Source organism: Heliangelus exortis, chromosome 4 (genome assembly GCF_036169615.1).
Source record: "Heliangelus exortis chromosome 4, bHelExo1.hap1, whole genome shotgun sequence".
Taxonomy (NCBI): Eukaryota; Metazoa; Chordata; class Aves; order Apodiformes; family Trochilidae; genus Heliangelus; species Heliangelus exortis.
This window is the reverse complement of record NC_092425.1, coordinates 9,003,083-9,027,297: the sequence shown is the minus strand read 5'-3', so window position 1 is coordinate 9,027,297 and position 24,215 is coordinate 9,003,083. Positions and strand designations below refer to the sequence as shown.

Here is a 24,215-nt window from a genome sequence, read left to right as displayed (position 1 = left end):
AGTTTAGCCTCTGAGGTTTTGGGTCTCTTTTTGTACATGTACATACAGTGACACATATTATGTGGTTGTGCTTAAATCTGCCCATTTATAAACCCAGGCAATACTACTTACCTGTTTTAAAATCCATGCCACAGAACACTGGAAACACTGGCTGTAAAGGAAGTTCAAAATTCTACTTAGGATTAGAGAACCTTGAGTGAAAAAAAAACCACTGTATCATTCAGGTTAGAGGCAACGTTTGATCCAAAATAACAGAAAATAAAACATGACAGAAGGAAAAACATCTCATATTTAAACCATTTTCCTATATGGAAGAGTATCCAGGCAACATAATAGCTAAAAATTACTGTGTCTAAAAATGGACAACAGACTATACTTTTCCTAAATGAGACTCTATGCAAGACAAATTGATTACAAGAAAACCATTACTCCTCTGTATAGCCCACCACTTTAACAACCTTGCAATAGTAATTTTTCAAAGGGCCTCACAATATCCTGATAATCTGCTGCAACCCATTATTAATGGCTTCATTCACGCTCAGGTTCTCCTTACAACAGAAAGTTTATCAGCAGTACAAATCAATCTGTTTTGTCAACATTCTACTCCAGCTGACGTACCAGCCTGATACTCTCATTTTTCATCCTGGTTTTGGTATAGACTGGGCTTCCCTTTGCTGGTTTTCTTCCCCTTTGCAGGAAGCAACACAGCCTGAACACTTCAATGGGGGCTTCTGGAGAGGAAAGGTGGTGTTATAAATCATCACTAATTTAGAAGTTCATTTTAATGGGTTACGTTTTATTTGCTTCAGTTGAACACCATTATTTACAGACACAAGTTAATAAAACACATCACAAACCAATAAATTTTCAACAGCTAATATTTATAGGTGCATAGTTCATGCTCAGTTACTTTTTTTTATATGTATAATACATACACATATATATATAAAGCTCTCACAATAAGTCATCTCTGCACAGAAAGAAGAGTCATAGGAAACAAATAAAAAATGTATCATAAACAATATTAAAATACTGACAGCCTATCAACAAAACATGTACAGAGTTAGAAATAAGCAATAGACACTTAGGTGTTTTTATTTAACATTTTCTTTTTTAACTTTTAAACTTGAAGCCACAATATCCACAGCACAACAATGACCCTGCCAACCAGCTTTCATTTCAGCAGGAGGGAAATGCTGAAACAAGGTGGATGCAGTCACAGATACTCCAATCATTGCTGATGGAAGACTTCAAAATACACTGTAAAAACTGTAAAAAAATTTTACGACTGGGCACATTGGAACTCAGCACTTGTACAGGATGGGACGTCTTTAGTAGTTAGTAGATTTCAGGAGATATAAAGGAAGGAAGGGACTCTCATGCTTCAGGTTCATAGTCTTGATACTCTTCCTAATGAGGAGAGCAGAAATCAGTGCTACCAGAAATTACAGATCAATACATCCTACTTACACTGCTTGCTCTAGTCCTTGTGGAGTCAATGTCAAAATATTATGGATTTTCATGTGACCAGGATGCTGCTATTTCTTACTATTTCGTCACATCTTCCAGATACTGTACCTTACAAACTGGGGTGTTTACAGGAGAATTAGGCTTTGGCACTGGTTAACACACTATCCAGCTGATGTTGCCAAGATCTCCCAAGGCCACCATGGCAATTCACTTGAAGGAGGAGGATCACCTCAGGGCTGAAGAGCCCACCAGGTGCTGCAGATACTTGTATGAGTCAGTCAGTCACCTAAATGTGTGTTTAACAACTGGTTTATGAGCAGTCTCCATAATGTCAGTGATATGCAAGATGTATGTGGTCAATCACATGCCTTTAAGCCTTTCACTGGATCATGGCCTTAATGTTTTATACCTCTCGTTTTCAGCCTGATTATCTGTGGTACTGTAAAACTGCCACTCCAGCTACCAACACATCATGCCAGACATTGCAATATTTTAGATAGCAGGTTCATGAAAAGCAACAAAACTATTTTCTCCCATAATTGCATAAATTTAAGAGCATAATGATGAATTATTGAAGCACGATACTTCAATAAATGACCAAGCTATTAAAACAATCCATGAAGATACAGGTTTTCCCATATTCCATATCAAACGTAAGAAAAAATATAGGTTTGCTGTGGATTACTCAGAAACCCAGGCACAAATGTTTTGAAACACACTAAATTTTACTGTTAAACTTCCTTACTATCAAGAAAGCAATGGATTTTTGTGATTCCCAGTCCTGTACTTCTAGGAGATCTTGGCCAAAGAGACTGCAGTTCTGCTGTGCCCCACACCAGGCTAATGTCCCCTCCTGTGCCCTTCTCTTACGTGCATTCTACAGCAAATACCACAAGAGCTTTACCTCTGGAGGCATTTCATAAGCCTCATTCTCAGGATCCATGGCAACATCTGCATTATTGACCATTCCCTCCTGCAGGAAACCTTCTTCATTCTACATGTAAAACAGGGAAAGAAAAGTGACAGACTGTTAAGTGCTTGTCTTGTCATTTAAGCCATGTATTTCCTCCCCATCAGTGGTTGAATTCTTGGCCTGTCCTTTGCTGTGGGATGGTGGCAAGGGAAGAGCAGGAGGACATCCACTCCTGAGAGATCTTCTCCCTGTTCCACAGCAGTATCCCTGGGAATAACTAATATCATCTTTCTGAATAGCTGAACTCCTGATATACCCTTTCTCTCTTGCCATGGACAGGCCAAGAAGTCAATCTGAACCAAAGAGCAGTACTGCCACCAAGTTGCTGAATATCATTGGAAAATATTTTAATACCACAAAAAATGCCTTGGTCAAGCTATGAAGCAAACCAAAACAAGTGTTTTGCTCCTTAAGAACCTGATCTGGGAAATGAAGCCCCCCCAGAATTGTTTAAGTAGGTTATCACATTAATTTCTGATTAGCTGCTTGGGGGAATACAGACACAGGTATGTAAACGTAGTTGTAAAAGCAGGCCAAAAGAATTGGGTTGTATCAAGACACAAAAATGAGACTGTAAATAAATGACATATTTTTCAGCGTTAATAATGAAAGAACAGGGCTTTTTTTTTTTTTAAATGTTTAGACACATCAATACTCTCATAAATTGTTGCTTGTTTTACAGATTTAGTCTTTTCACAGTACATTCCAAAGTGGCCAAAAAAGAGAGAACTAGTATAATTCAGACTATTGTGTGCTGTTTTTCCTTTAGTTTTAGAACCTAACTGTATTGGGAAAAGCTGTTTTCCTTTAATGGGTCACACCTCTATGTGCTTTTGTATGTCAACCCGCATGTTACTCTGTGCAGTATTAATATAGGATACATGGCACTACCAGATACCCAGTTCCTTACAGGTTTTTTTCTGGGCTTCTGTTACTGACCTTTTAAAAGTCCTTCTGTTTTATATGGCAATTTTCATAAGAACCTCTTGGAATTAATGAGATTGCAACAGCATATGGAATAACTTGCTGAGTAAGACTACCTAAGTGTTGTCCAAGAACTATAGGTACTATTTACCATCTAAAACAAACACAAATTTTAAAGGAAAAGAACATTCCAGTTGGGCCAATTCCCATAGTAGCTGTTATTGCAGAACTTCAGAGAAGAAGCATGGCTTTTGGCAGCACAAAAACTGCTTGAGTTCATCCTGAGCTGTAAGAAAATTGATATAACACCAGGCAAAGTAGCTCAATGTAACTATTGTGATGATGCTGATGTATAGCAATTTATACCAATCCAGACAGAAATGCACTAAAAAAAATTTACAGATACTGTGGAAGAAATTAACTTTAGAAAAACCCTGTAGGCTGGCAGTGTGGACAGAAATACAAAGTTAAGTAAGTTACAAACCAGACTAATGAGGCAATTCTTCAAAGTCTGCAATTTATAGGATAGTGAAGCTAAATTAAATTTAGGATATAGATGAAATGAGGATAAGAGAGGCTAAACCTGAAACTCATCTCTGTGAGTTTAACACACACAGAAAAAAAAACAAACCCCAAAAATCAGTGGCACTTTACCTTCATTTAGTCGTTCTCAAGCTTTTGCTGTTCACTGTCTGCCACATGGTTTAACTGGGTGACCTTAGTCATAACATTCTTGTTATGACTCACCTTCTGCACCTTTCCATGCACCAATTGTGACTTTGTCTGCCAAACACAAATCCTGTTCTCCCTTTTCTGGCACTGATGCATCTGCATGTCCACAGGTTTTGCACCATAATCACTGAAGTCCACAATGTGCAGGATTTATTCCCATAATGTGGATTCTTCTCTCTTGCTGTTACAGACTTTAAAAGGACAAATGTGAAAATACCTGATTCTTTTGCTTTTCAATGAGGCCAGATATGCTGCTTTCCTTTAGAAGTAGACAGTACAGTCCATGTGTGGAAATGCCTATTATTCTGCCAGTTCCCTCCATATACATGCCTGCTGTCAGTTACCATCCTGTGCTCCTCTATGGCATAGATAACATGGACAAATTCCAAAAGTCAAGGGACATCAATGAATGAGATTGCTAATATCTTTATTTAGTCCTTTGTCTTCCAGAAGAACTAATAATTTTGGATGTTCAACATGACAGGAAACTTTTCAAGCATGAAATTATCAGAAAACCTGGGCCCAATTACAGTTCTGTCCTGGCTTATCAAAACACTCAAGCCCCTAAGACAATTTGTTGTGCAGTATTTAATTACTCAAGCTGCTATACAATTTTTAGTAGCATTTATGCCCATTTACTTTCATGAGAAGTAGCATCAATCCCTATCAGCTTTTTCTGAAATAGCTAAATAATATGTGCAATGCACATTTTAAAGCTGTTACTGTGCACAACATATCAGCTCTAAGGGCCCAGGGCTCCATTCTACTGTTTAATCCTAAATGTAATTTAATTTCTGCTTCCCCCAATCATTACAGAACAGCTTCAGCTAACAATCACTACACCAAGTAAACCTGGGCCTAAAATCAGTCTTGAGATTGCACAAGGAAGAAAGGATGCAGCTTAATGTTATCTGTAGCAGGGAAACAGATGGCAAATGAGACTGCCAGGACCATTAGTTAACGATGAAGAAAAAGATTTGACAGCCAAATTTCAAAGAAGAGCTTCAAAGCTTGCACACTCTTTGTTAGGAACCTCTGCCATGGGGAAGGATTACAGGGACACAATGCCAAAGAAAATATTGAAGTTACTGTCCCTCCCAAGTTGTCTCAGCAAGTTCAGGATGGAGATTCCCCTACAGCTGCAAATCAGCAGCACTAGTGAAATTCCATGTCAATCACAACACCAATGTTTTTTCAAATGAAGCAAATCTTAAGCCATAACAAACCATCAAGGGAACTCTGCCTGGGAAAAGATTATCACTTGTGTCCAGCTGCAGACAGTAGCACAAAGACCACCTTCCACATTGATCTCACTGGAGTTCAGTCAAGAATGACATTACTCTTGGTCACATTTGTATATTTAAATGGATAGCAGAGGTGACCACGTAATTTTTAATGGTGGCTCTCTCTGAACTTAAGACATCACAAAAATAAACCACCACCCCCCAAAATATGAAGCCAAAGGTACACCTTAGATCATTATTTACCTCCTTTAAAAAAAATGCAGTTTTATGTTCTTGTGATCAGTAATTCCATGTCCTGATTTAGTTATGGAAGAGGAAAAACACCCAATAGGCCAATTCTTGTTTTTGTATGAAAGACATATTTTTCTCTTGAAGCTGCCATCTCTATTCTTATATGGAAAAACTAAACAGAAGCTTCTTGGAGATGCAGTCAGTTTTTAACTGGGGAGCATGAACTCTTTTGTAGGGAAAACACTTTAAAAAGGGAAGATCACTGCTCGTGCAATAAACAAGGTTTTAGAGAAATAGTAATGTGAAGATGTCTACTTGTTCCCTGAGGCCTTCCTTAAGAAAAAACAAGTGCCAGCCTATATCTTGGTTTGAAGCACAGTCATTCTGGGTAAGATCTGCATTTCTACACCTCCAGAGAGCCTTGTGCCTTCAGCCCCCATGCTACAGAAAGCAAACTTTTGTGATGAGCCAGAGGTGGAGCACCCCACACCCTGCCCTTCCCAGGAGTCCAAAGTGGTGCCAGTTTGTGCTGTCAGCACTCCAGTCTGCCTTCACAAACCTCACACAACCCAAAACCTATGTGCCATCAGTCTACCTCACCCCTCCACACCTTCCTGGGCATGAAGTGCTGTGGTGCACACCCTCCCTTCCCAAAGAAGGCTGGTCCTCTTGTTTTGTTGAGCAACTGAGGTAATTTTATAAACAAAGGGGAGACAGTGTCCCATCATCATAAAGTGGCACATTTGCACCGGTTCTGATTCAAAGAACAGGCAAAAAATACCTGGTACACAAGAGGGGCAAAAGTAAGATGTGAAATAAAGTTCTTGGCTGCAATGGCTCCAAAACACTGTTCCTTCTCCTTACTGTGGGAATGAATCCTGCTAAGCTGTGTGTCTGGCTGTCAAACAACTTTTGCAATAAAATAATAATCAAACTGATTGAAAAGTCTTCCTGAAGACCCTGTTTTTATTGCCATCAGAAATAAATTATCTCAAGTCAGAGACAGAAGCAACTTCAAAAGTAAGCATTGTAACTGTAATTCATCAGCTGATACAAGCATTATCATTTTCTGTCTGTCTAGTTACACTTTGTTTTCTTTCCATTATGAATGTTGAAGGAGTTCTACAGTCATGTATATTCTCATGATGAGTGGAGACTAATTCCTTTTGCATTGATTCTGTGTTCTGAGATAAATAAACCAGGCTGTCAGCTCTTAAAATGTTTATATTGTCATGAGGAGATCACCCTGGAAGTCTCTTTTCCTACCCACAGAGGTCAGAAGGCACTTCCAGAGATGATGTGGTCCAACCACCCAGCTCTGGGCAGGGCCACCTGGAGCAGCCAGGTTGGGTTTTTAACACCTGCACAGATGAAGACTCCACAATTTTGCTCAATAACCTGGTCCAGTGTTTGACTCCTTGCACATTGAAAAAGTTTTTTCTCATGTTTAGATGCATTTCAATTAGTGGCCACTGCCTCCTGCCATTTCACTGGGCACTGTTCTATCTTCTTTACCACCATCTCCATATTTATACACGTGGAGAAACTCCTGCTATAAACTTTCATATTCATGTTGTTTCACACTTGCTGATTTTCTGTCTGTTATTGAGACATTTATGAAATTTCCCATGCAGATAGTGTGAGATGATTTTTTCTCTAGTACAAAGCTCCACTGTCTGGAATCAATTATATACACAAAAATAAGGTGAGATTTTCCTCAAGAACCTGACAAATTAATGGAACATGAAAAGTCATAGTTAATTGCAACAAAATAGATTATTATAAACTCAGTGAGCACTGGTCAGACCACATCACTTGCCAATGGTTATTGAGTGTTTTATATTTACTTATTAGCTGAGAAGCAAGGTAAGAGGCAATAAGGAAAAAGCTCTGAAGTAGAATAGGGAAAAAGCTGGTTTACAAGATAATTTTGGTACATCTCTTTTGTAAAGACCTTTAAAGTCCTTTTTGGAAAGTCCTTTGCATCTCTCAACAAAGTGTTCCATGCAAAGCATATTAAATGCAGTCCAGTTTGTTGTATGTACACAAAAGCTGATACCTGGAGGAGCTTGAAACAAAAATAAGACTTTAAAAAATAAAATTAGAAAATCCTATTTAATAGCACTATTACTTTGCAAAGTTACAGTGTACTGAGAGGTTAAGGTAGTATTGCCTTATACTGTACTTCCAAGCACACCAAGGACAGAATTAGCAGAAAAATGGGATGTGATGCTTGGTGAACATGCCCAAACAGTGCTTTTCCCTGCTCAGCAATAGAAAGAACAATCCCATCAGGGGATTTGGCATTCCCTGAGCTCATTAACTGGTCCCAGTAGGTGTCCAGAGAAGCCCATGTCTGCTTCCTCCCTCCCTGCCTGAGAGCCGTGGTCACAGACACCTTTGCAAGCCTGAATATTAAGTGGAGCCCAGTCCTGCTGCATTATTGAATTTGCTGTTGTTTCAATCTGGATAACCATACTACTAATCTGTCTTTATTACCACACCATTATTTAGGGATAAATTGTTTATGCCTAAAGCTGTTGCTCTCATGCCTGTTATTGGATCCTGATCCCATAACTCAGCAGGGCTGCCTTAAGGCTTTTGTGTCTGGTAACTGAATATCCATACAGCTTGACTAAACCCATTTCATTTTTGGTGCTATGTGCCCTGTAAGAACATTCTGCAGGAACTGCGTGTTGGTTTTTGTTGGAGCTTAAAATAAAATTTTGGGATTCTTTTTGTATACCCTCAGTGCAGCTGTTATACAGACTGTCCAAATTCACCTCTTGCTAAGAGCTGAATAGCAATTTGCTATGCCACTGAGATTAAAATTCCCCTTTGAAAGAAAATAGGATGTATCCTTTCTTCCCCACGGAATATCAGGACACTCTGGGGCTAAGTGTTGGACCTAAGTGAACAAATAACTGTGTTTTCCTTTTGGTAACTTATTTTTTACAGGTATTTTGACCATAAAGCCCAGCTTGTGTGAGAGAAAAACCCTTGAACAAACCAGTAAATTCTCAACAACATGCAAAACAAAACAGAACAATTAAAAAGGCCTCAATGTATTTACTTTCCTAGTGGTGAGGTATTAAATATGTGGAGCTGACTATAACTGAGTTTCCAGTTCAGTTTCAATGCTCTAAATCTCCTGCTGACTTATTGCAATAGTCATTGCCTTTAAGCCTCAACTGTGAAGGACAAAGCATTAGCAGCAGTTGAGTGGTTTTACTCCAGAGATGCAGAAAGGAGACATATCTGTGCACTAGCTAGAAAGAACTAAACTGTTTTAATTATCCCTAAGCTAAACACCTAAGGGAAGGAAATTATGAGAAAGCTTTATAAGTGAAGGAAACTGGCTGTTCCAGTGCACAACTCCTTTAGAGAACCAGTAATGAAATGGGACTACTGCCCTCCTTCTCCTTTAATGGAGAGTGGAAGTGAAGAAGAGCCATTTAATCAAATAAATAAATGTCAGCATGATAGCACAATCTCAATGAAAGGCTAACAGAGTGGCCACAAGTGCTACAGGATGCATTTTGATTTGTGTGTTTATGTCCTCCAGTTAGCAATGACAAAAGTGAAAAGGATAAAAAGACTGAGCCCTACAGAGAGAGGAACAAACATGAAGCCAGTCTAAGTGTCTGTGGTTGCCAGTATATCTTGGTTTCTAGGAATAACTGGAAATACCTGCTGTTTACAACAATATGTAAACTGCTGTAAATTCATGGAAAAATGTATTTCAATACAACAGAGATGGTGCATATTTTTGGTTCCTTTCTTTAAAATTCTCCATTTAGTGTTACATGTAAAGATGAGACTCAGCTCGGTTCAGAGTACAACAGGAACCTTTCCATGAGCAATACACTTCCCTAAAACTCAGATTCATGTTTTGCATTAACCAGGGTGGTAAAATTACCTAATTAGAGCTGTTATGCTGTTATTTGCTGGTAAATGGATTACATGGAGAACCCACCCATCAGCCAGTTCAGACCAGAAGGTTATACAAATTCTAAAATGACTGACACGTGCATTAATTACAGGTTGTCTGGGGCTGAGTCAGTGTGTGATCAGTTTTGTAAACTTGTAAATGTATCCAGAACAGGTGGTCCTTTCAGCTTCATCCTTTTCAGCTTCCCAAATCTATGATGACATTGAAAACTCTACAGGTAGGGGAAGAAAAAGCTAGAGCTTAGCACTTAGAAAGACTGGAGTAATTTCTAATTGCAAAACAGTGGGAATGATACACACTAACTAAACATCACATCAGGGGATTCTGATCACATCTGTGCCTCACTTGACATTCTCCTGAAGAAGGTAGAGTAGCATAGGTCAATAAAAATGTTTTAGGGTATTGATCTGCTCAGAATTACACACTACCAACACAGTAATTTACATTCTCAAAACCTGACATTTCAAGAGTGCCATTTTGCAGAAATCTTGAGTCAAGTAATGCCACTATTTTAAATGAGGATTTGGAAAAAGCACCAAACGCTGCACATTACTGTGCATGCTTGGTCATATGCATTAGGAAAGAACAATAAATAACATGATATTTTTGTTATTCTCACTACGTAATTCAAAGATACCCGGACAAAATTAAGTGGCTGAAATAAATGAGATGCAGCTCATTGGGAAAAGTTATTAAGATGCTGCACATAAGCACTCACCAAATCAAAGAGGACGGACAAATGGCGTTAGAAAATAATCATGAAGTTGAAGAATTAGCACTGACATTTTACTGAAAAGAAGGCAAGCCATTCTACCAGGTATTAAAAAGTCTGAGATGTGATCTACTTGCTCTAATCCATCCCAAGGGTGCCTTCTTCTGAATAAAGAATTTAATCTACACAATGCATCTTGCTAGGAATGTTGGAAGACCCCAAAGGAGAACATCAGGAATGAACACATCTTGGAAGAGAGAGGAGAGATGATGGGACTTGTTAGGAAAGCATAAGTGAAGTAGGTTTATATATCCTAAAGGAATCACCTTAATTAGGAGTGTCTAAGAACAGTCTGGCCCTATATCTGTCAGGAGCTCCATGGGATCCATCTGTTCCCTTGCAGCAATGGATGATTCTCCAGTCTGTATGAACTCTTCACCAAGAAGGACCTTCAAGGATGATACCTCAGCTTTGTCCTCATTAAATAAAACTAGAACATAATAATACAGGATCTTGACTGATCACACTAACTAAAACAATGGTACATGACATAGCAAGTAGCAACCTTGTATGGATTCAGCTCTATTAAATTAATTTTAACTGCGAGATCCCTGTCAAAGCTGCTAAGTTATTTTACCATAATCACATTCCAACATTATGTAACTTTTTAAACTCCAGAAGAAGTTACTGTATAGACTTCAAGCATACACATTCTCTTTCCTAAGAGACAAAATGAAAGGAGGAAAGTAAGTGTCCAATTCTGGGCCCCTCAGTTCCAGAAAGACTGGGATGTGCTTGAGAGAGTCCAGCACAGAGTGACCAGGATGATGGAGTGGAACATCTCCCCTATCAGGTTGAGGGAGCTGGGGCTCTTCAGCTTGAAGAAGAGGAGAATGAGGGGTGAGCTCATTAATATTTATAAATATGTAAAGGGAGAGAGCCAGGGGGATGGAGTCAAGCTTTTCTCAGGGGTGACCAACAATAGGGCAAGGGGCAATGGTTATAAACTGGAGCACAGGTGGTTCTGTATAAACATAAGGAAGAATTTTTTCACTGTGAGGGTGACAGGGCACTGGCACAGGCTGCCCAGGGAGGTTGTGGAGTCTCCTTCCCTGAAGACATTCAAATCCCACCTGGACACAATTCCACCCTGGAAAAGGGGCTGGATTTGGTGATCTTTTGAGGTCCCTTCCAACCCCTAACTTACTATGATTCTCGAAGTTCCCTTTAAAAGAATTCTCCACTCATACACACAGTTCATTCAATTCTGAATTATCTAAAAGAGCAACCTCTAAACCAATTATTTCTCCTAGTCTTAGAAAACGTTCCTTATAGAGAACTGGAGGACCAGCCACCCCTAGCAGTATGAACAGCCTGGGGCTCCCACTTGACACACACAGCACACATTTCAGCTCTGTACCCCATCTTGTGCACGTATATTCACAAAGCAATGAGGTAACATCACTCGTTTTCAAGGAAACTTTTAAAGAAAGAGAGCTCTACAGGTAGTGGAGAGAAGGCCTGGTTTTCTCACTGAGCTTCCCCCAGAGGATGAGTGGATGAGCTGATGCAGTCAGCACTGACTCTGCTTTTACTCTCCCTCGTGTTGAGCTGTGGGCTGACAGGATTGGTAGTGGCAGCACAGTCACCTCCAGAGGCTGAAACTGATTGACAAGATGTGCTGTCAGTGGTGTGGTTACCCTTCAGTTTTTATCAGTGAGCACTGGGAAAGATTACTTCTCAGTCCATTGGTCTAAAACTTAAAAATCATGAACATCTCTTCAGCTTATTCTTGTCCTGTGGAATAATAAGAAATAATTCTTTTTAACTTAGTGGAAACAATTAATAAAGCTTAGTAACGTGTAGAAGGCAAGCAGACTCTTAAAGGACTAATATCTAAATACACAATGCTCTAGTATTTGTGTTTGCTTTTCTTCCTTCCCTGGCACTGTTGCTGTTTCTTTGCTTTTTATTTCTGGCTTAGCTGAAGGAGAGCATCAGACAGAAGTCTGCTATCCTCTACACCACACCAGAGTGGAGTGAAAAGCAAAACAGCCTTTCCCAGGCCAAATTTAGCTCTCATATCAATATAAGCCTGGTGCAATTTTTCACCTCAATAAGCCATTTTTCTACTTGTATCTGTACTGCTGAAAGCAGCCCATCTTTATGACCTTCTTTTCAGACATCTGCTGCTGCTCCAAAAGCATACCATAAAAATCTTCACTACTTCTTCATAAACAGAAAATCATGTGTGCAAGTTTGGATGGATTTTGAGGAGTCATCTAAGCCACATCTCTGCTTTAGGCAGGTTCAGCTTTCCCTAAATGATACCCAACAGATGTCTGGGAAAAGCCACATTAAAAGCCTTCAGTGACAAAAATTCCCCAGTGTCACCAGGCAATCTAATCCTATGCTATGCTTAATTATTGGTCCCATTAGCAGCTCTCCTGGTGTCTAACCTTGATTCCCCTCACTGCCTTTTAGTACCAGTATTTTAGTCCTAGGGCACACAGTCCTTTTTCTCTCTGTAGCAAAAGGTTTGCTACTGGGCAGAATGTTATCATGATTCATTTCAGTTCTCTCTTTTCTGGACAAAACCAGCTTGTCTGCTCACACAATACAGTTAGGAAAAAACTGTTGAGCATCCACTACCCTGCATCCCCAGTACTTATTTATGAGAAGTGCACACAAGGGATGCAGCTGCTTGGTCTTTGGAGCAGAGTCAAGTACGTCAGAGATGCTGCTCCTTGGGCTGACAGAGGGAAAGGAGGGAAGAGGCAGTGGGAAAAACCATCCCAACCAGTGTGGCCCTCAGGATCTTCTCAGCCACAGATGGAGCTTCAAAAGAGAACTGTTTCTGCACTGTTTTTACCAGGAAATACTTCTTTCAACAAACTCCATCAAATTATTTGAAATTAGCATGCAGAGCTGCTTTTAAAGGATGAGAAAAGAATGGAAATTTAGTTCTCACAGTTTTTATAATGATCCTCTGGTCCTTTCTTATTATTAATCACAGTAGTTCCCCAAAAGTCATCTGTTAAGCAGGGGTCTGGGTCCTGGGTGCCCTCTGCACCCAGGAATGAACTGGAGACAGTAAAGCAACCACCATAAACTGCTACAATTCACTAGAAGCAGTTGGTTCCAAAGAAGGAAGTTGGCTCTTAAGAAAGGGGAACTACTCTTTTCTACTCATCTGTTTTTATGGCTTGAGAGAGGGGACTCTAGTCCTACTCCAGTTATTGCTCCATTAATATTGAAGTATATGAGAGGAAAAAATTATGCATACACATCATAAATGTAGCACAAAAAAAAAGCAGTTGAGACAAAGCATTCATCCTGTTCACAACATCCAGACAGCAGGGAAAAAACCCACATTTCTTTCAGGACCTTTTGAGTGAAATACTGTTTAGCAATTGCACTCATTACGCCCTCAACTTTGAGGATAAACAGAAAAACCAAAACTAAACCACTTTTCTTCATATTTATGGCATAACTATCAACTACATGGAGTTCACAGAAGCTGAGATTAAGTTGAGGAAAAATAATTTCATGCCTGTCATACCAATTAGAATGATTATCAAAGCTTATTCTATAGAGATGAAGGTGCTCGGCCAAAAGAGAGGAAGAATTGAGAGAACACAAGTGGCAAATCAACTTCAGTCACTACACTTCTTTCTCCTACAAGCCACATTTGCACCTTCTGCAATAAACACTGATATGCCACTCAGGCAATACATCATCATAGAATCATAGAATTAGCCGGGTTGGAAGGGACCTCAGAGATCATCAAGTCCAACCCTTGATCCACTCCCGCTGCAGTTCCCAGCCCATGGCACTGAGTGCCACATCCAGTCTCTTTTTAAATATCTCCAGGGACGGAGAATCCACCACCTCACCAGGCAGTCCATTCCAATGTCTGATCACCCTCTCCGTAAAGAAATTCTTTCTAATATCTAACCTAAATCTCCCCTGGCACAACTTAAGACTGTGTCCTCTTGTCTTGTTGAAAGTCATCTGGCAAAAGAGCCCAAACCCCCCCTGGCTCCAACCTCCTTTCAGGGAGTTGTAGAGAGTGATGAGGTCTCCTCTGAGCCTCCTCTTCTTCAGGCTGAACAGCCCTAGCTCTCTCAGCCTCTCTTCATAGGGCCTGTGCTTGAGTCCCTTCACCAGCCCAGTTGCCTCCTTTGGACCTGCTCCAGGACCTCTATATCCTTCCTGAACTGAGGGGCCCAGAACTGGACACAGGACTCGAGGTGTGGCCTCACCAGCGCTGAGTACAGGGGCAGAATCCCTTCCCTGGACCTGCTGGCCACGCTGTTCCTGATCCAGGCCAGGATGCCATTGGCCTTCTTGGCTACCTGGGCACCCTGCTGGCTCATGTTCAGCTTCCTGTCAATCCAGACTCCCAGGTCCCTTTCAGCCACTCTGTGCCCAGCCTGGAGCTCCCCATGGGGTTGTTGTGGCCAAAGTGCAGGACCCGGCACTTGGCCGTGTTGAGCCTCATCCTGTTGGAATCAGCCCAGCATGTTTGGGTTCTCATTCTGGTGGAGCTCTTTTATGTTTTCAGTACTAAGGATGATGCAAAAAAGATTGGCAGGACCACTCCACACTTCAGAAGAGGATGTTGCATTCGTGATACGACTCCCTATAGTCTGAAAACAACACAAAAACCTATCTGCTACCAGCCCTAAAGATGTTTTTCTACACGTGCTGCTTGGTGAACATTTAGATAAAAATAAGAGACAGGTTCCTGAGAATCACCCAGGCAAGAACTGAACACAAACAACTCACTTGCATTACTGCCACAGCTGGATGCCCAATGCTCAAGCAGTATCAGCAAGACACCCAGCTGGTGAACTTAAGTGCAAATACCATTAGAAATGAGCCATGCTAGAAAGTGCTTACATGGAATAGGAGGCCAGAAGTAAATTTAGTTTGCCATGAACAAACAAATTAAATGAAATTCAGAAGTATGCTATCTCACAATATTTTAACATTGTTTTCCAAATAATTTTGGGTTTGATATCTTGTAAGTATTTATGCATTTCCCACAGGGGCACTTCAATAGCTGACATTATAGTTTTCATAGTAGCTCAGCATAAAGCCAGTTGACATGCTTAGAATTGCATAAGCACTGTTCAACAAGAAGAATCAATAAGAAACTATACTGAAAAATAATGGTGATTTCTGTTATACACACGTTTCTGTAAGAGAAGGCAACAAACTGGTTCTTTTTCTCTGGTCTAGTTGCCCATCTGCCAAGAATTACACAAGTAAGGCACTGGAAGCTGCAGCAGTAGCTACTCTGGCCTTGTTATCTCTTTCCTACCTTTGCAGTTTTCCAAACATCAGTATGTGGGGATGCTCAGCAGGCTGAGAGTTAAGCAAATAGGAACAATGTGAGCCAGCATGGGCCTTGGACAATATAGCATTGTCAAAAAGTTGTTTCCAGAATAGTAGCTGGTACCACAAATATTAAGAAGCATTTTTCTGAATGGGTTCTTGCAGAAAAATAATTCAACATTCTTTACAACAATGATAAAAAATACATACTATATGTAAGCAATCTGACAAAAGAAGCTTAAAAGAACATTACTAATGAAAGCTTAAAAGCTGGTCTACTTGAACCTGAATTATTGTTATACATTTTATTCGTCTAGGACCTAATTCAGCAAAATATTTTGGAGCATGTATTTAAGCAAATAGTTTCATGGAAGTCAAGGCTTTTACAAAGGTTTAATACAAAAATAACACTGCAGTGAATCAAGGATTCACTTTATAAATCTGGAGTGTTTCAAGCATCAAACTGCTTAATATGATAAGGTATGACAGCTTTGAAACCTGATGCAAACCATTTTTATCCTGTAAGACAGACAGACCTGGCATTTATGCAGCTGTAATTTCCCAAATCAAATCACTGGCAAGAGAGCTCTTCTACTGTACCCTCAATGCAACAGAAGCATTAAGATCCACACATAATGGGGCAGCATTTAAGCAAAGCATGCTCCTAACACACGTTCCAATAACCCTGTAGAAGCCCAGCTTTATGTAATTCAAAGCAAGCTTTGGACATTATTCCCCCATCACCTCTTTGCTGCAGAAAGAGAACACCTTCAGCACTGAAGTTATTTTTTATATACTGCTGATGATTACCCCTGTTGGAAAGAAAAACACTCCAGTGCTTTGTATTGTGTGGGTGATGCTCCCATTTCCCAATTGAGTTAGGCCCAATGTTTAGAGCAAGGGTGAAGTATTTTAAATTGGCTTGTACCAGTACAGTGACTCAGTGATCCCTGAGCAAGTGGGAGGACTTCAAGCATTTGACATTGCTTCTCATATTCTTGCTGCCACAACTGAGAATGTTAGGGAATTGAATTTTCATTTTTATCTTGTCATTTTAAAATCCTAAGAGGGGACCATTCATCATTCAGCAGCCTGTTAGATAGCTAGCAGTGAGAACGAAAGGATTTTTTTTCCTTCCATGATTGTTTGAAATCTAGTATGAATTATTTCATTTGAATACCAGGTATCACCACTTGCCCACTTCTGAAAAAACGCCATAAACCCTCAAATTAAAAATTAATCTGTCTCCTAAACCTTTATGAAAAAACGACAGAATTAAAATAATCAGATAGAAGATGAGGTTGTGATAAACCCCATGAGCCACACAATCTGTATGCAGAGAACTCATGTGTATCTTGGAGGCTTCTGTGAAATAAATTTTAACTTCTATGTTCCCTTTCAAAGCCAAGTGGCCTTGGGAATAGCGGCTGGAGACAATCTCAACTCATTAAACACAGAATTAACACCACCATCTTCACTTTGAAGATGTGTAGGATGCCAGTCCTACAGGCACCAGTACCCTGAAGCACTTGAACATGTTAATCCCATTGAAGGGCACTGTTTTTCACCATAATGTTAATCACATAATATTTGGGTGTATGTCTCTCTAATTAGTGAGCTAGAATTAAACACCTGGGAGCATTAAGCAGCCCTGTTGGTCAGGCTCTGCTCTGTGAGACACCTCAGGAGAGATGACTCCTCTGTCTTCCCACACAAAACCTCATCTCTGGTTGTTAGGGTGTCTCTAACATGCCTGACTCATCTCCATCACAAAGCATCAGTTCAGACTCTTCACTAATCACCTTAATCGTGTTGGCTTCTGCAGCTTGCTCAGAGTCCCCAGCTGATTAATAATTCAGGCTTCAGCCTTAGAAATACAGTGAAGGAGTTTGCAGGTCAGGCCTTGTACTTCAGCAGTGGCTTTGCAGCTTCACTGAAAATACCTCAAGGTCACAATCCCCTGTTCTTCAGCCCAGTGATGGCTACAAACCTCCTTGGAGAGGCTTTAATACAGCTCTAACCAAACACTCAGGTCTATGATTTAATTAACTGGAATGTAGAGCACTGATAAAATTTCCAAGGAAGACCAGTCAATTATACAGTCTATGTGATTTGAATTCTCCCAGGGCATAAACATTAAAGAGATGGTTCTGATCAGGCTTAACTGTTCAACTGGACCGTGTGAAGGCAGAGAATTTTGGTAGGGACTTGGTTCTGAGTGATCTCACTTGTTCTTCTGAAAAACAGAGGCTGCTCCACAGCAGCTGATGGAGAGTTGGTTGTACACAAAGCAAAATTAAATTTACAAGTTAGCTTATATAGTGAACATGCCAAGAGAAAATGATACAAAACCTCAGGAACACTGTTAACACAAAAATTAAAGTTCACATTAATGAACACATAGAGGTTCATGTAAAAAAAAAAAAATCAAATATTTTCTTGAAATTATAAAGATGATGAAACTCTCAATCTTGAAGAAAAAGTAACTTCAGGTCATAGAACTGTAATAATGAGAGTGATCCTAGGAGAGGAAACAGGCTCATTTTGCCCATGTGTGAGGGCTCTTACTGAAGCTGTTCATTCATCACTTCCTAGGCTTTACTCTGTCAAAAATACTCATCGTGTGGAAATCTACTCTCTCCCTTCCCAGTAACCACAGCTGGAAAAGTTATTTGGATATTAGCTTTTGGGCTTGTGTGGCCTAGTAGCCATTCCCTATTTTTATCTTCTTGTGTCACATCATCATAACTGTGTTTCATTCAGATTGTTCTTTATGGCTGTACTTAAATTTTTATTGTTCTAAATCTGGTAAGAAATTTACACTTCCAGATCCTAAAACTAAGTTTTAAAAGAGTTAATGCTTATCTTAGAAGTTTCAGAACATAAACTCAGAGGAAAAGAATATACTATAATGATACACATCTCCTTAAGAGAAATGCAGATTTGCTAACAAAGGGTCAGGAAAAAATAGGTGTCATTGAGCATCTGGTCTAAAACATTGCAAAAAAATTTGCTTGAACAACAAAAACTTTCTTAGATATTTCTGTCTGCCATTAATTTTGCTTCCTTCATGCAATCAAAGTAGAATGTTTGCAGCTTTATCTGAAAGCTTTGATTTGGTAACTCAGTTGTCACTCTGCAGTGAGCAAGTAGCAATTATTTATTTCAGGAATATTTCCCTTTGGTGTGAGAGGCAATAAAAATGGAAATAAATTACCTTCTGAATATATATGAAATAAGTTAATAATACTTGAAAAATAAACAAAGTAAAGCAGACATTAATTGAAAAAGCTTGTTTGCATCTTTTTGGACACCAATTCACAGAAAGTTGGTTAAGTTCACTTCAAGTGCTCTGCTTCACCAGGCTAAGTGGGTAATTCCCCAGCAACCTGGGTCTTGGAATCAGCACTCCAGATTTCCTTCCACAGGACAAGTGCCTGTGCCAGCCTAAAGGAAGCATTAATTCCTCCTCTTGTCTATCTAAATAAATACCTTTCTGGCACATATTTGGCTGAGCACAGAAAGCAACATATTTTTGTAGATGCTACATACAAGCAATGAATTTTGCTGTCAGACAGCAGCCTGAGACCTCAGCTCATTGCAGCAAGGGGCAGCCCAGAGCTGACAAAACTCCTGGCCCAGCTGAGCCCATGTCTCAGCAGCTTTGCTTTTCTGCCTGAAATACATTTTGTTTCCCCCTCTATTCCTGATTTTTTTTGTGTGTGTGTGCTTTAATATCTCAAACTGCAAACCCAGCAGTCATGGGTTGCCTGGCCCTCAAAGTCACAGCTCCCCTGGTGGATGCCCCCTCAGCCAGGAACTCCCCATCCCCACCTCACTGTGTTTTCACCAGCACTGACCTGTTCCAATGAACAGTCCCTTGCCATTACATGTCGTGGCCCAAGGAGCCAGACCTTTGGAAGGGAGGAGGATTATCTTCTTCACATCCCCACAGAGTCTACTCTGCTCCAAGACCCATGGTCACTGCTGGATGGCTGTAAGCAGATCTCCTCCAGCACACCGGCCTGGCAATTGAAGATTACCAAAATACAGTACTGACCAGACCTGCAATAGATCTCAACAGCTCAAGGAACATCACTGCTGCAGCTCCACCATTTTAATTCTACATTTTAACTGACCCATAGACTCAAAATCAGAGCAAACTATCCAGCAGGTGTTTCAGTGTCCCAGCACAGTAAGAGTGCTTACTGAAAAACTAAAGAACTTTCCACTTGAGATAAAACAACTTCTTATCCCCTTCCATAATACATTTCCCTGCCTTAGTCATGGCAACATGATGCTGCTCAATAGCCCATATTTAACCAACTGCAAACTAAAAGTTGTATTTCTGCATGGGATCTAATGAGGAAGATTAATCTAGCTGTTGAACTTGATGAAATGTTGAGTGTACTCAATTCTGCAGAAATCCCAGCATGTGTTTTCACTGGTTTTGCTGGATTAGTTTTATACACTGGGATCATGAAACAAGTCTGTTTTTACTGATATGCCTATACCAGCAGTAACTCTTGTAATGCAGCTCTTCCTCTGACATGGATGTGTCAGAGCATGTCCAGGGAAGGGCCATGAGGATGCTCAGAGGGCTGGAGCACCTCTCCTGTGGAGACACTGAGAGAGTTGGGTTTGTTCAGTCTGGAGAGGAGAAGGCTCTGAGGAGACCTCATTGTGGCCTTCCAGTACCTGAAGGGGCTACAAGAAAGCTGGGGAGGGACTATTTAGGATGTCAGGGAGTGACAGGACATAGGGGAATGGATTCAAACTAGAGGAAGGAAGATTTAGATTGGAAGTTAGGAAGAAGTTCTTCACCATGGGGTGGTGAAAAATTGGAACAGGTTGCCCAGAGAGGTGGTGGAAGCCCCATCCCTGGAGGTTTTAAGGCCAGGCTGAACAGGGCTCTGAGCAACCTGATCTAGTGGGAGGTGTCCCTGCCTGTGGCAGGGGAGTTGGAACTGGGTGATCTTAAAGGTCCTTTCCAACCCTGAAAATTCTATGAATCTATGGCATACTCTGAAAAACTGCCTTACACTATTTTTTTTTTTACTATAAAAGCTGTATTGACATTTGTGATGAAGTTCCTCCAAGAGCTGTATCAGTATCTCTTCTAAATATAATCTTTACTCAGAGATCTATCATAACCTCTTATTGTACACACAGAATCTGTTCAAGATTTCCATACATTTAGCAATCTAAAAAAAACTCTGCATCTACCAGTTTGGGGTTAATATTAATCTGCCAGCACTTCTCCAACAACATTTTTTACTTTCCTGTCCATTTTTAAGCTGTGTAATTAGTTTTCTCCCAGAGCCAGGGGACTACTGAGAAAGAGCCCATTTCAAAGGCTGTAAAGTTCACAAGAAGTCAACACCCTCTGGATTCTTGCTTAAACTGCACAGCAGGAACTGGCTCACAGTCCCTCCCCTGGACAACTTCTCCATTTCCCAGGCTGCTTTTTGAGGCTCATTTGTAGTCTGGAGTGATGACATTTGCACCACTAACAAAGCCAAATCATTCCAGAGGCTTGCCATGGTTCTGAAATCAAGGGTATGCCATGTTTACTTACAATATCAGTTTTACTTGGGACATTTGGGAGGAAAAAGTTGAAAAGAAAATGTTCACTGCTGTTTCCAAGCATAAGCAAATCTGTGAATGTAGAGACACTTTAGGTACCATTCTGTGACATTAGCAGATGTGACCATAATGTAATCACTGCTTTGGAAGAAATTATTATTAATTATTGTTTTTTGTGAGAGAAAGAAAAGGTTAAAAATCAGGTCATTTTCTTCAGAGCTACAGTCGAAACACCAAGATAAGCAAAGCACTCAAAAAATCATGAAACACCATCTGCTCTCCTTTATCTCCTAATGTTTATCACTATTTGTCAGTGTTGTCAACATTAGTCACCCTCCTCATGATACTGGGTGTTTTTCTTATGTTCTCAGTTCCCATATGCAAAATACATGACTGCATCTTATTAAAATAAATAAAAAAAAAAATAATCCAATTTACCTGATGCCTGAGAAAAGTAGTGGAAGCCAGTATCTCAGAAAACCAAGTTAAAACTATTTAAATAGGTTTGGACTGGGAAATTTATTGGGATATTACATATACTTCAGGGACTACTTTTCAAAGTAGCTCAGCTTCCTTAAGGCTACTAAAGGGACAACCATATTTAAGATTCCACGTAGCATGCTGAATCTCTCAAAAATCTTGTTCTAACTATGGCCACAGAATATTTTAAAAGTCTTGTACAAGCCCCACTCATTGGCACAGCTCTTAACAGAGAAATCCAGGGAACTCTGCCACTGGAAGCCAGGCAATGCTCAAACACTGAGCTGCACATGGATGAGAAGTCTCATTCCCACTGCACAGCCTGGGTCAGCACCCAGGAGAAAGGAGTCAAAGCTCTGCCCCTCCTGGCAGCTTTGCAGCCAGTGTTACCCTCAGCTGCTTCACGCAGTTTTTATTTTTATGTCAGGTGAAAAAGACTTTTGCTATTCTTAAGCAGAAAGTGTGTCATGGCCATAGGGTGACACTGCCTGCTGAGTGACACTGGGGTGCAGCTCTCAACCAGGCACTGGAGAGGTCCCAGCAGAGTCCTGGCTGGCAGATGGAGAAGGGGAGCCCATGCAGTGCTGCTCACAGGTGCTTTTTATCAGACTCAGCCTGGCTGAGCTGGCCCTGAGCTATCTGGGTCCCTTTAGGTGTAGCTGGCAAACAGGAAACTTGCTGCTCTCCTCCCTTTGCATCCTTGGCATAGGTGCCCCCCAAAACCTCAGCCCCAGTCTTGACTTCTAATAAGAGCCAAAGTCTTTATCCTGGTCATGGTGCTCATCTGTTTCAGATGGAAAGCTGGGGCTGGGCTACCTAAACCCCCCTGTTGTGTGCACACCGAGTTACAGCCTGCATCTTCAGAAGGGCAAAAAGCTCCCTGACTAATACCTGACTCACACAGGGCCATCAGCATCTGTGACAGCAAGAAAACAGAGTATTTGCCCTCAGGTACAAAGCTATTTTGATGCTGTATGTGTTAAAAAAAGAAACATGCACAAGCCTAGATAGCTGGTGCAAGCTGGCTTGAAGGAACACGATGTGACCCTGACATCCACAACCCTTGCTCAGGCCAAGCACTAGGGTTTCCACAAGTAATTTCAAACTAACAGTAGCTAATAGCTCAACTTCTTTTAATGGCACCCTGATGTCCTGTTCCCACTCAGGATTTTGAGGTGCACACACTTAAGTCCCTGTACCCAGACAAAAGAACAAATCCAGGGCTACACATGGTCCTTCATGAGGTCCAAGTCCCAGTGTTTCTTTCTGAGTGATTTTTGGGAGGCAATTTTCAGAGTTGTGTATCTTCTGCTTTCTGTATTTCTTACATGAAACAGCACATTCAGTAATTTCCTAAAATAATTTTTTACAGGTTTTTTTCCCCAAATTGAGCCAGGAGAAAACCAGGATTTCTGAACAGTTTTATGTTTCTTATAAAGTCATCTCTATCCTTCAATGCCAAGACTCCAACCTCAATAAAACAAAACCATTCCTCCCCCACACGTAAAACCACTGAGCTCATTATTTACTTAATGAATTTTGTGCTTTCCTGCTGCAAGCCCTGGCCTATTTTCCAAGTATCAACTTCTTTGATATTGCCATTTTTATTATCCAGTTTTGTGCACAGAGGTTTTCTAGGTGCCATGTAGACTGACCCATCTTTCTTCACAGGAGGAAACGAAGAAGTTGATAGAACAGCAGCATTAAAATTACTATTAAAACATTTATTGGATATGTCAAATAAAACTCACCTCCCCAAACCCAGAAATTCCTAATTATATTACACTAGATTAAGAAAACATAGACAAAATGTGTAAAACATACTGGAAACAGAAAATCCTTGATTTAATATACTTTTATGTTGAGATGTCATCAAGCATATTATGTTTAGCAATATAATTTAAGCGTGCAGTAAAACAGAATTGCCTAAACCTTAAAAAGTTATATACTTGCAGTTTATCCAATGTAACTCTGCTAGAGAGGACAATAATTTATAACTGGCCTGTAAGGAATTATTTTGAAGGAATTATCAGTGGTTGAACATTCAAAACAGAACATCTTTTAGAAACCTGTTTCTCAAAGAATCTCCTATTTAGTTAGTCTTTTCTAAAAAATCAGCCCAGATTTTTATTTATGTACCTGTCAGTGCAGATAATCAAAATAAATCATTTAACTTACATTTACTATTTAACAATTCATTTTAAGAAAAAGAAGAGAGAAGACTACCAGGCAATCTGCTTGATTATCTCTGGCTGCTGCTGCCAGTACAGATATTATGAAGAGAGCAGACACATGCAGGACTCTTATTTTAGGTCACTACAAATAAGATCAAATTGTCCACCTGAGCAGCATTCAATCCTACCACAAGCAGTGGTCAGCACCAGATGAACAGAAGGCATCTTTGAACTAATTAATGAGCTCTCACACTGCAATAGCTTTCTAAGAAGAAAACAAGCATCTCTTATAAAATGGCACTTTTCCAAGCTTATATTTTACCTGATCAAAACCACGTTAGGCTAACACGCTTGGCATTGCTTCCAAAATCCCATTCACTTTTGGGTTGAACTT

At 40.2% G+C, this 24,215-nt stretch overlaps 1 protein-coding gene across 2 annotated transcripts in view; it reads right to left on the bottom strand.

The window, feature by feature from the left end:
* Positions 1 to 775: 775 nt before the first annotated feature.
* The window catches only part of SNCA (synuclein alpha), a 65,398-nt gene continuing 41,958 nt past the window's right edge, over positions 776 to 24,215 (bottom strand). For both annotated transcript variants that reach the window (XM_071742840.1, XM_071742841.1), the window contains exons 5-6: positions 2,375 to 2,464; positions 776 to 1,410 (exon numbers count right to left, since the gene is read on the bottom strand). In XM_071742840.1, coding sequence (XP_071598941.1) covers positions 1,378 to 1,410; positions 2,375 to 2,464 — 123 coding nt within the window. In that variant the 3' untranslated portion in view covers positions 776 to 1,377. The remainder of the gene's footprint in view (positions 1,411 to 2,374; positions 2,465 to 24,215) is intronic.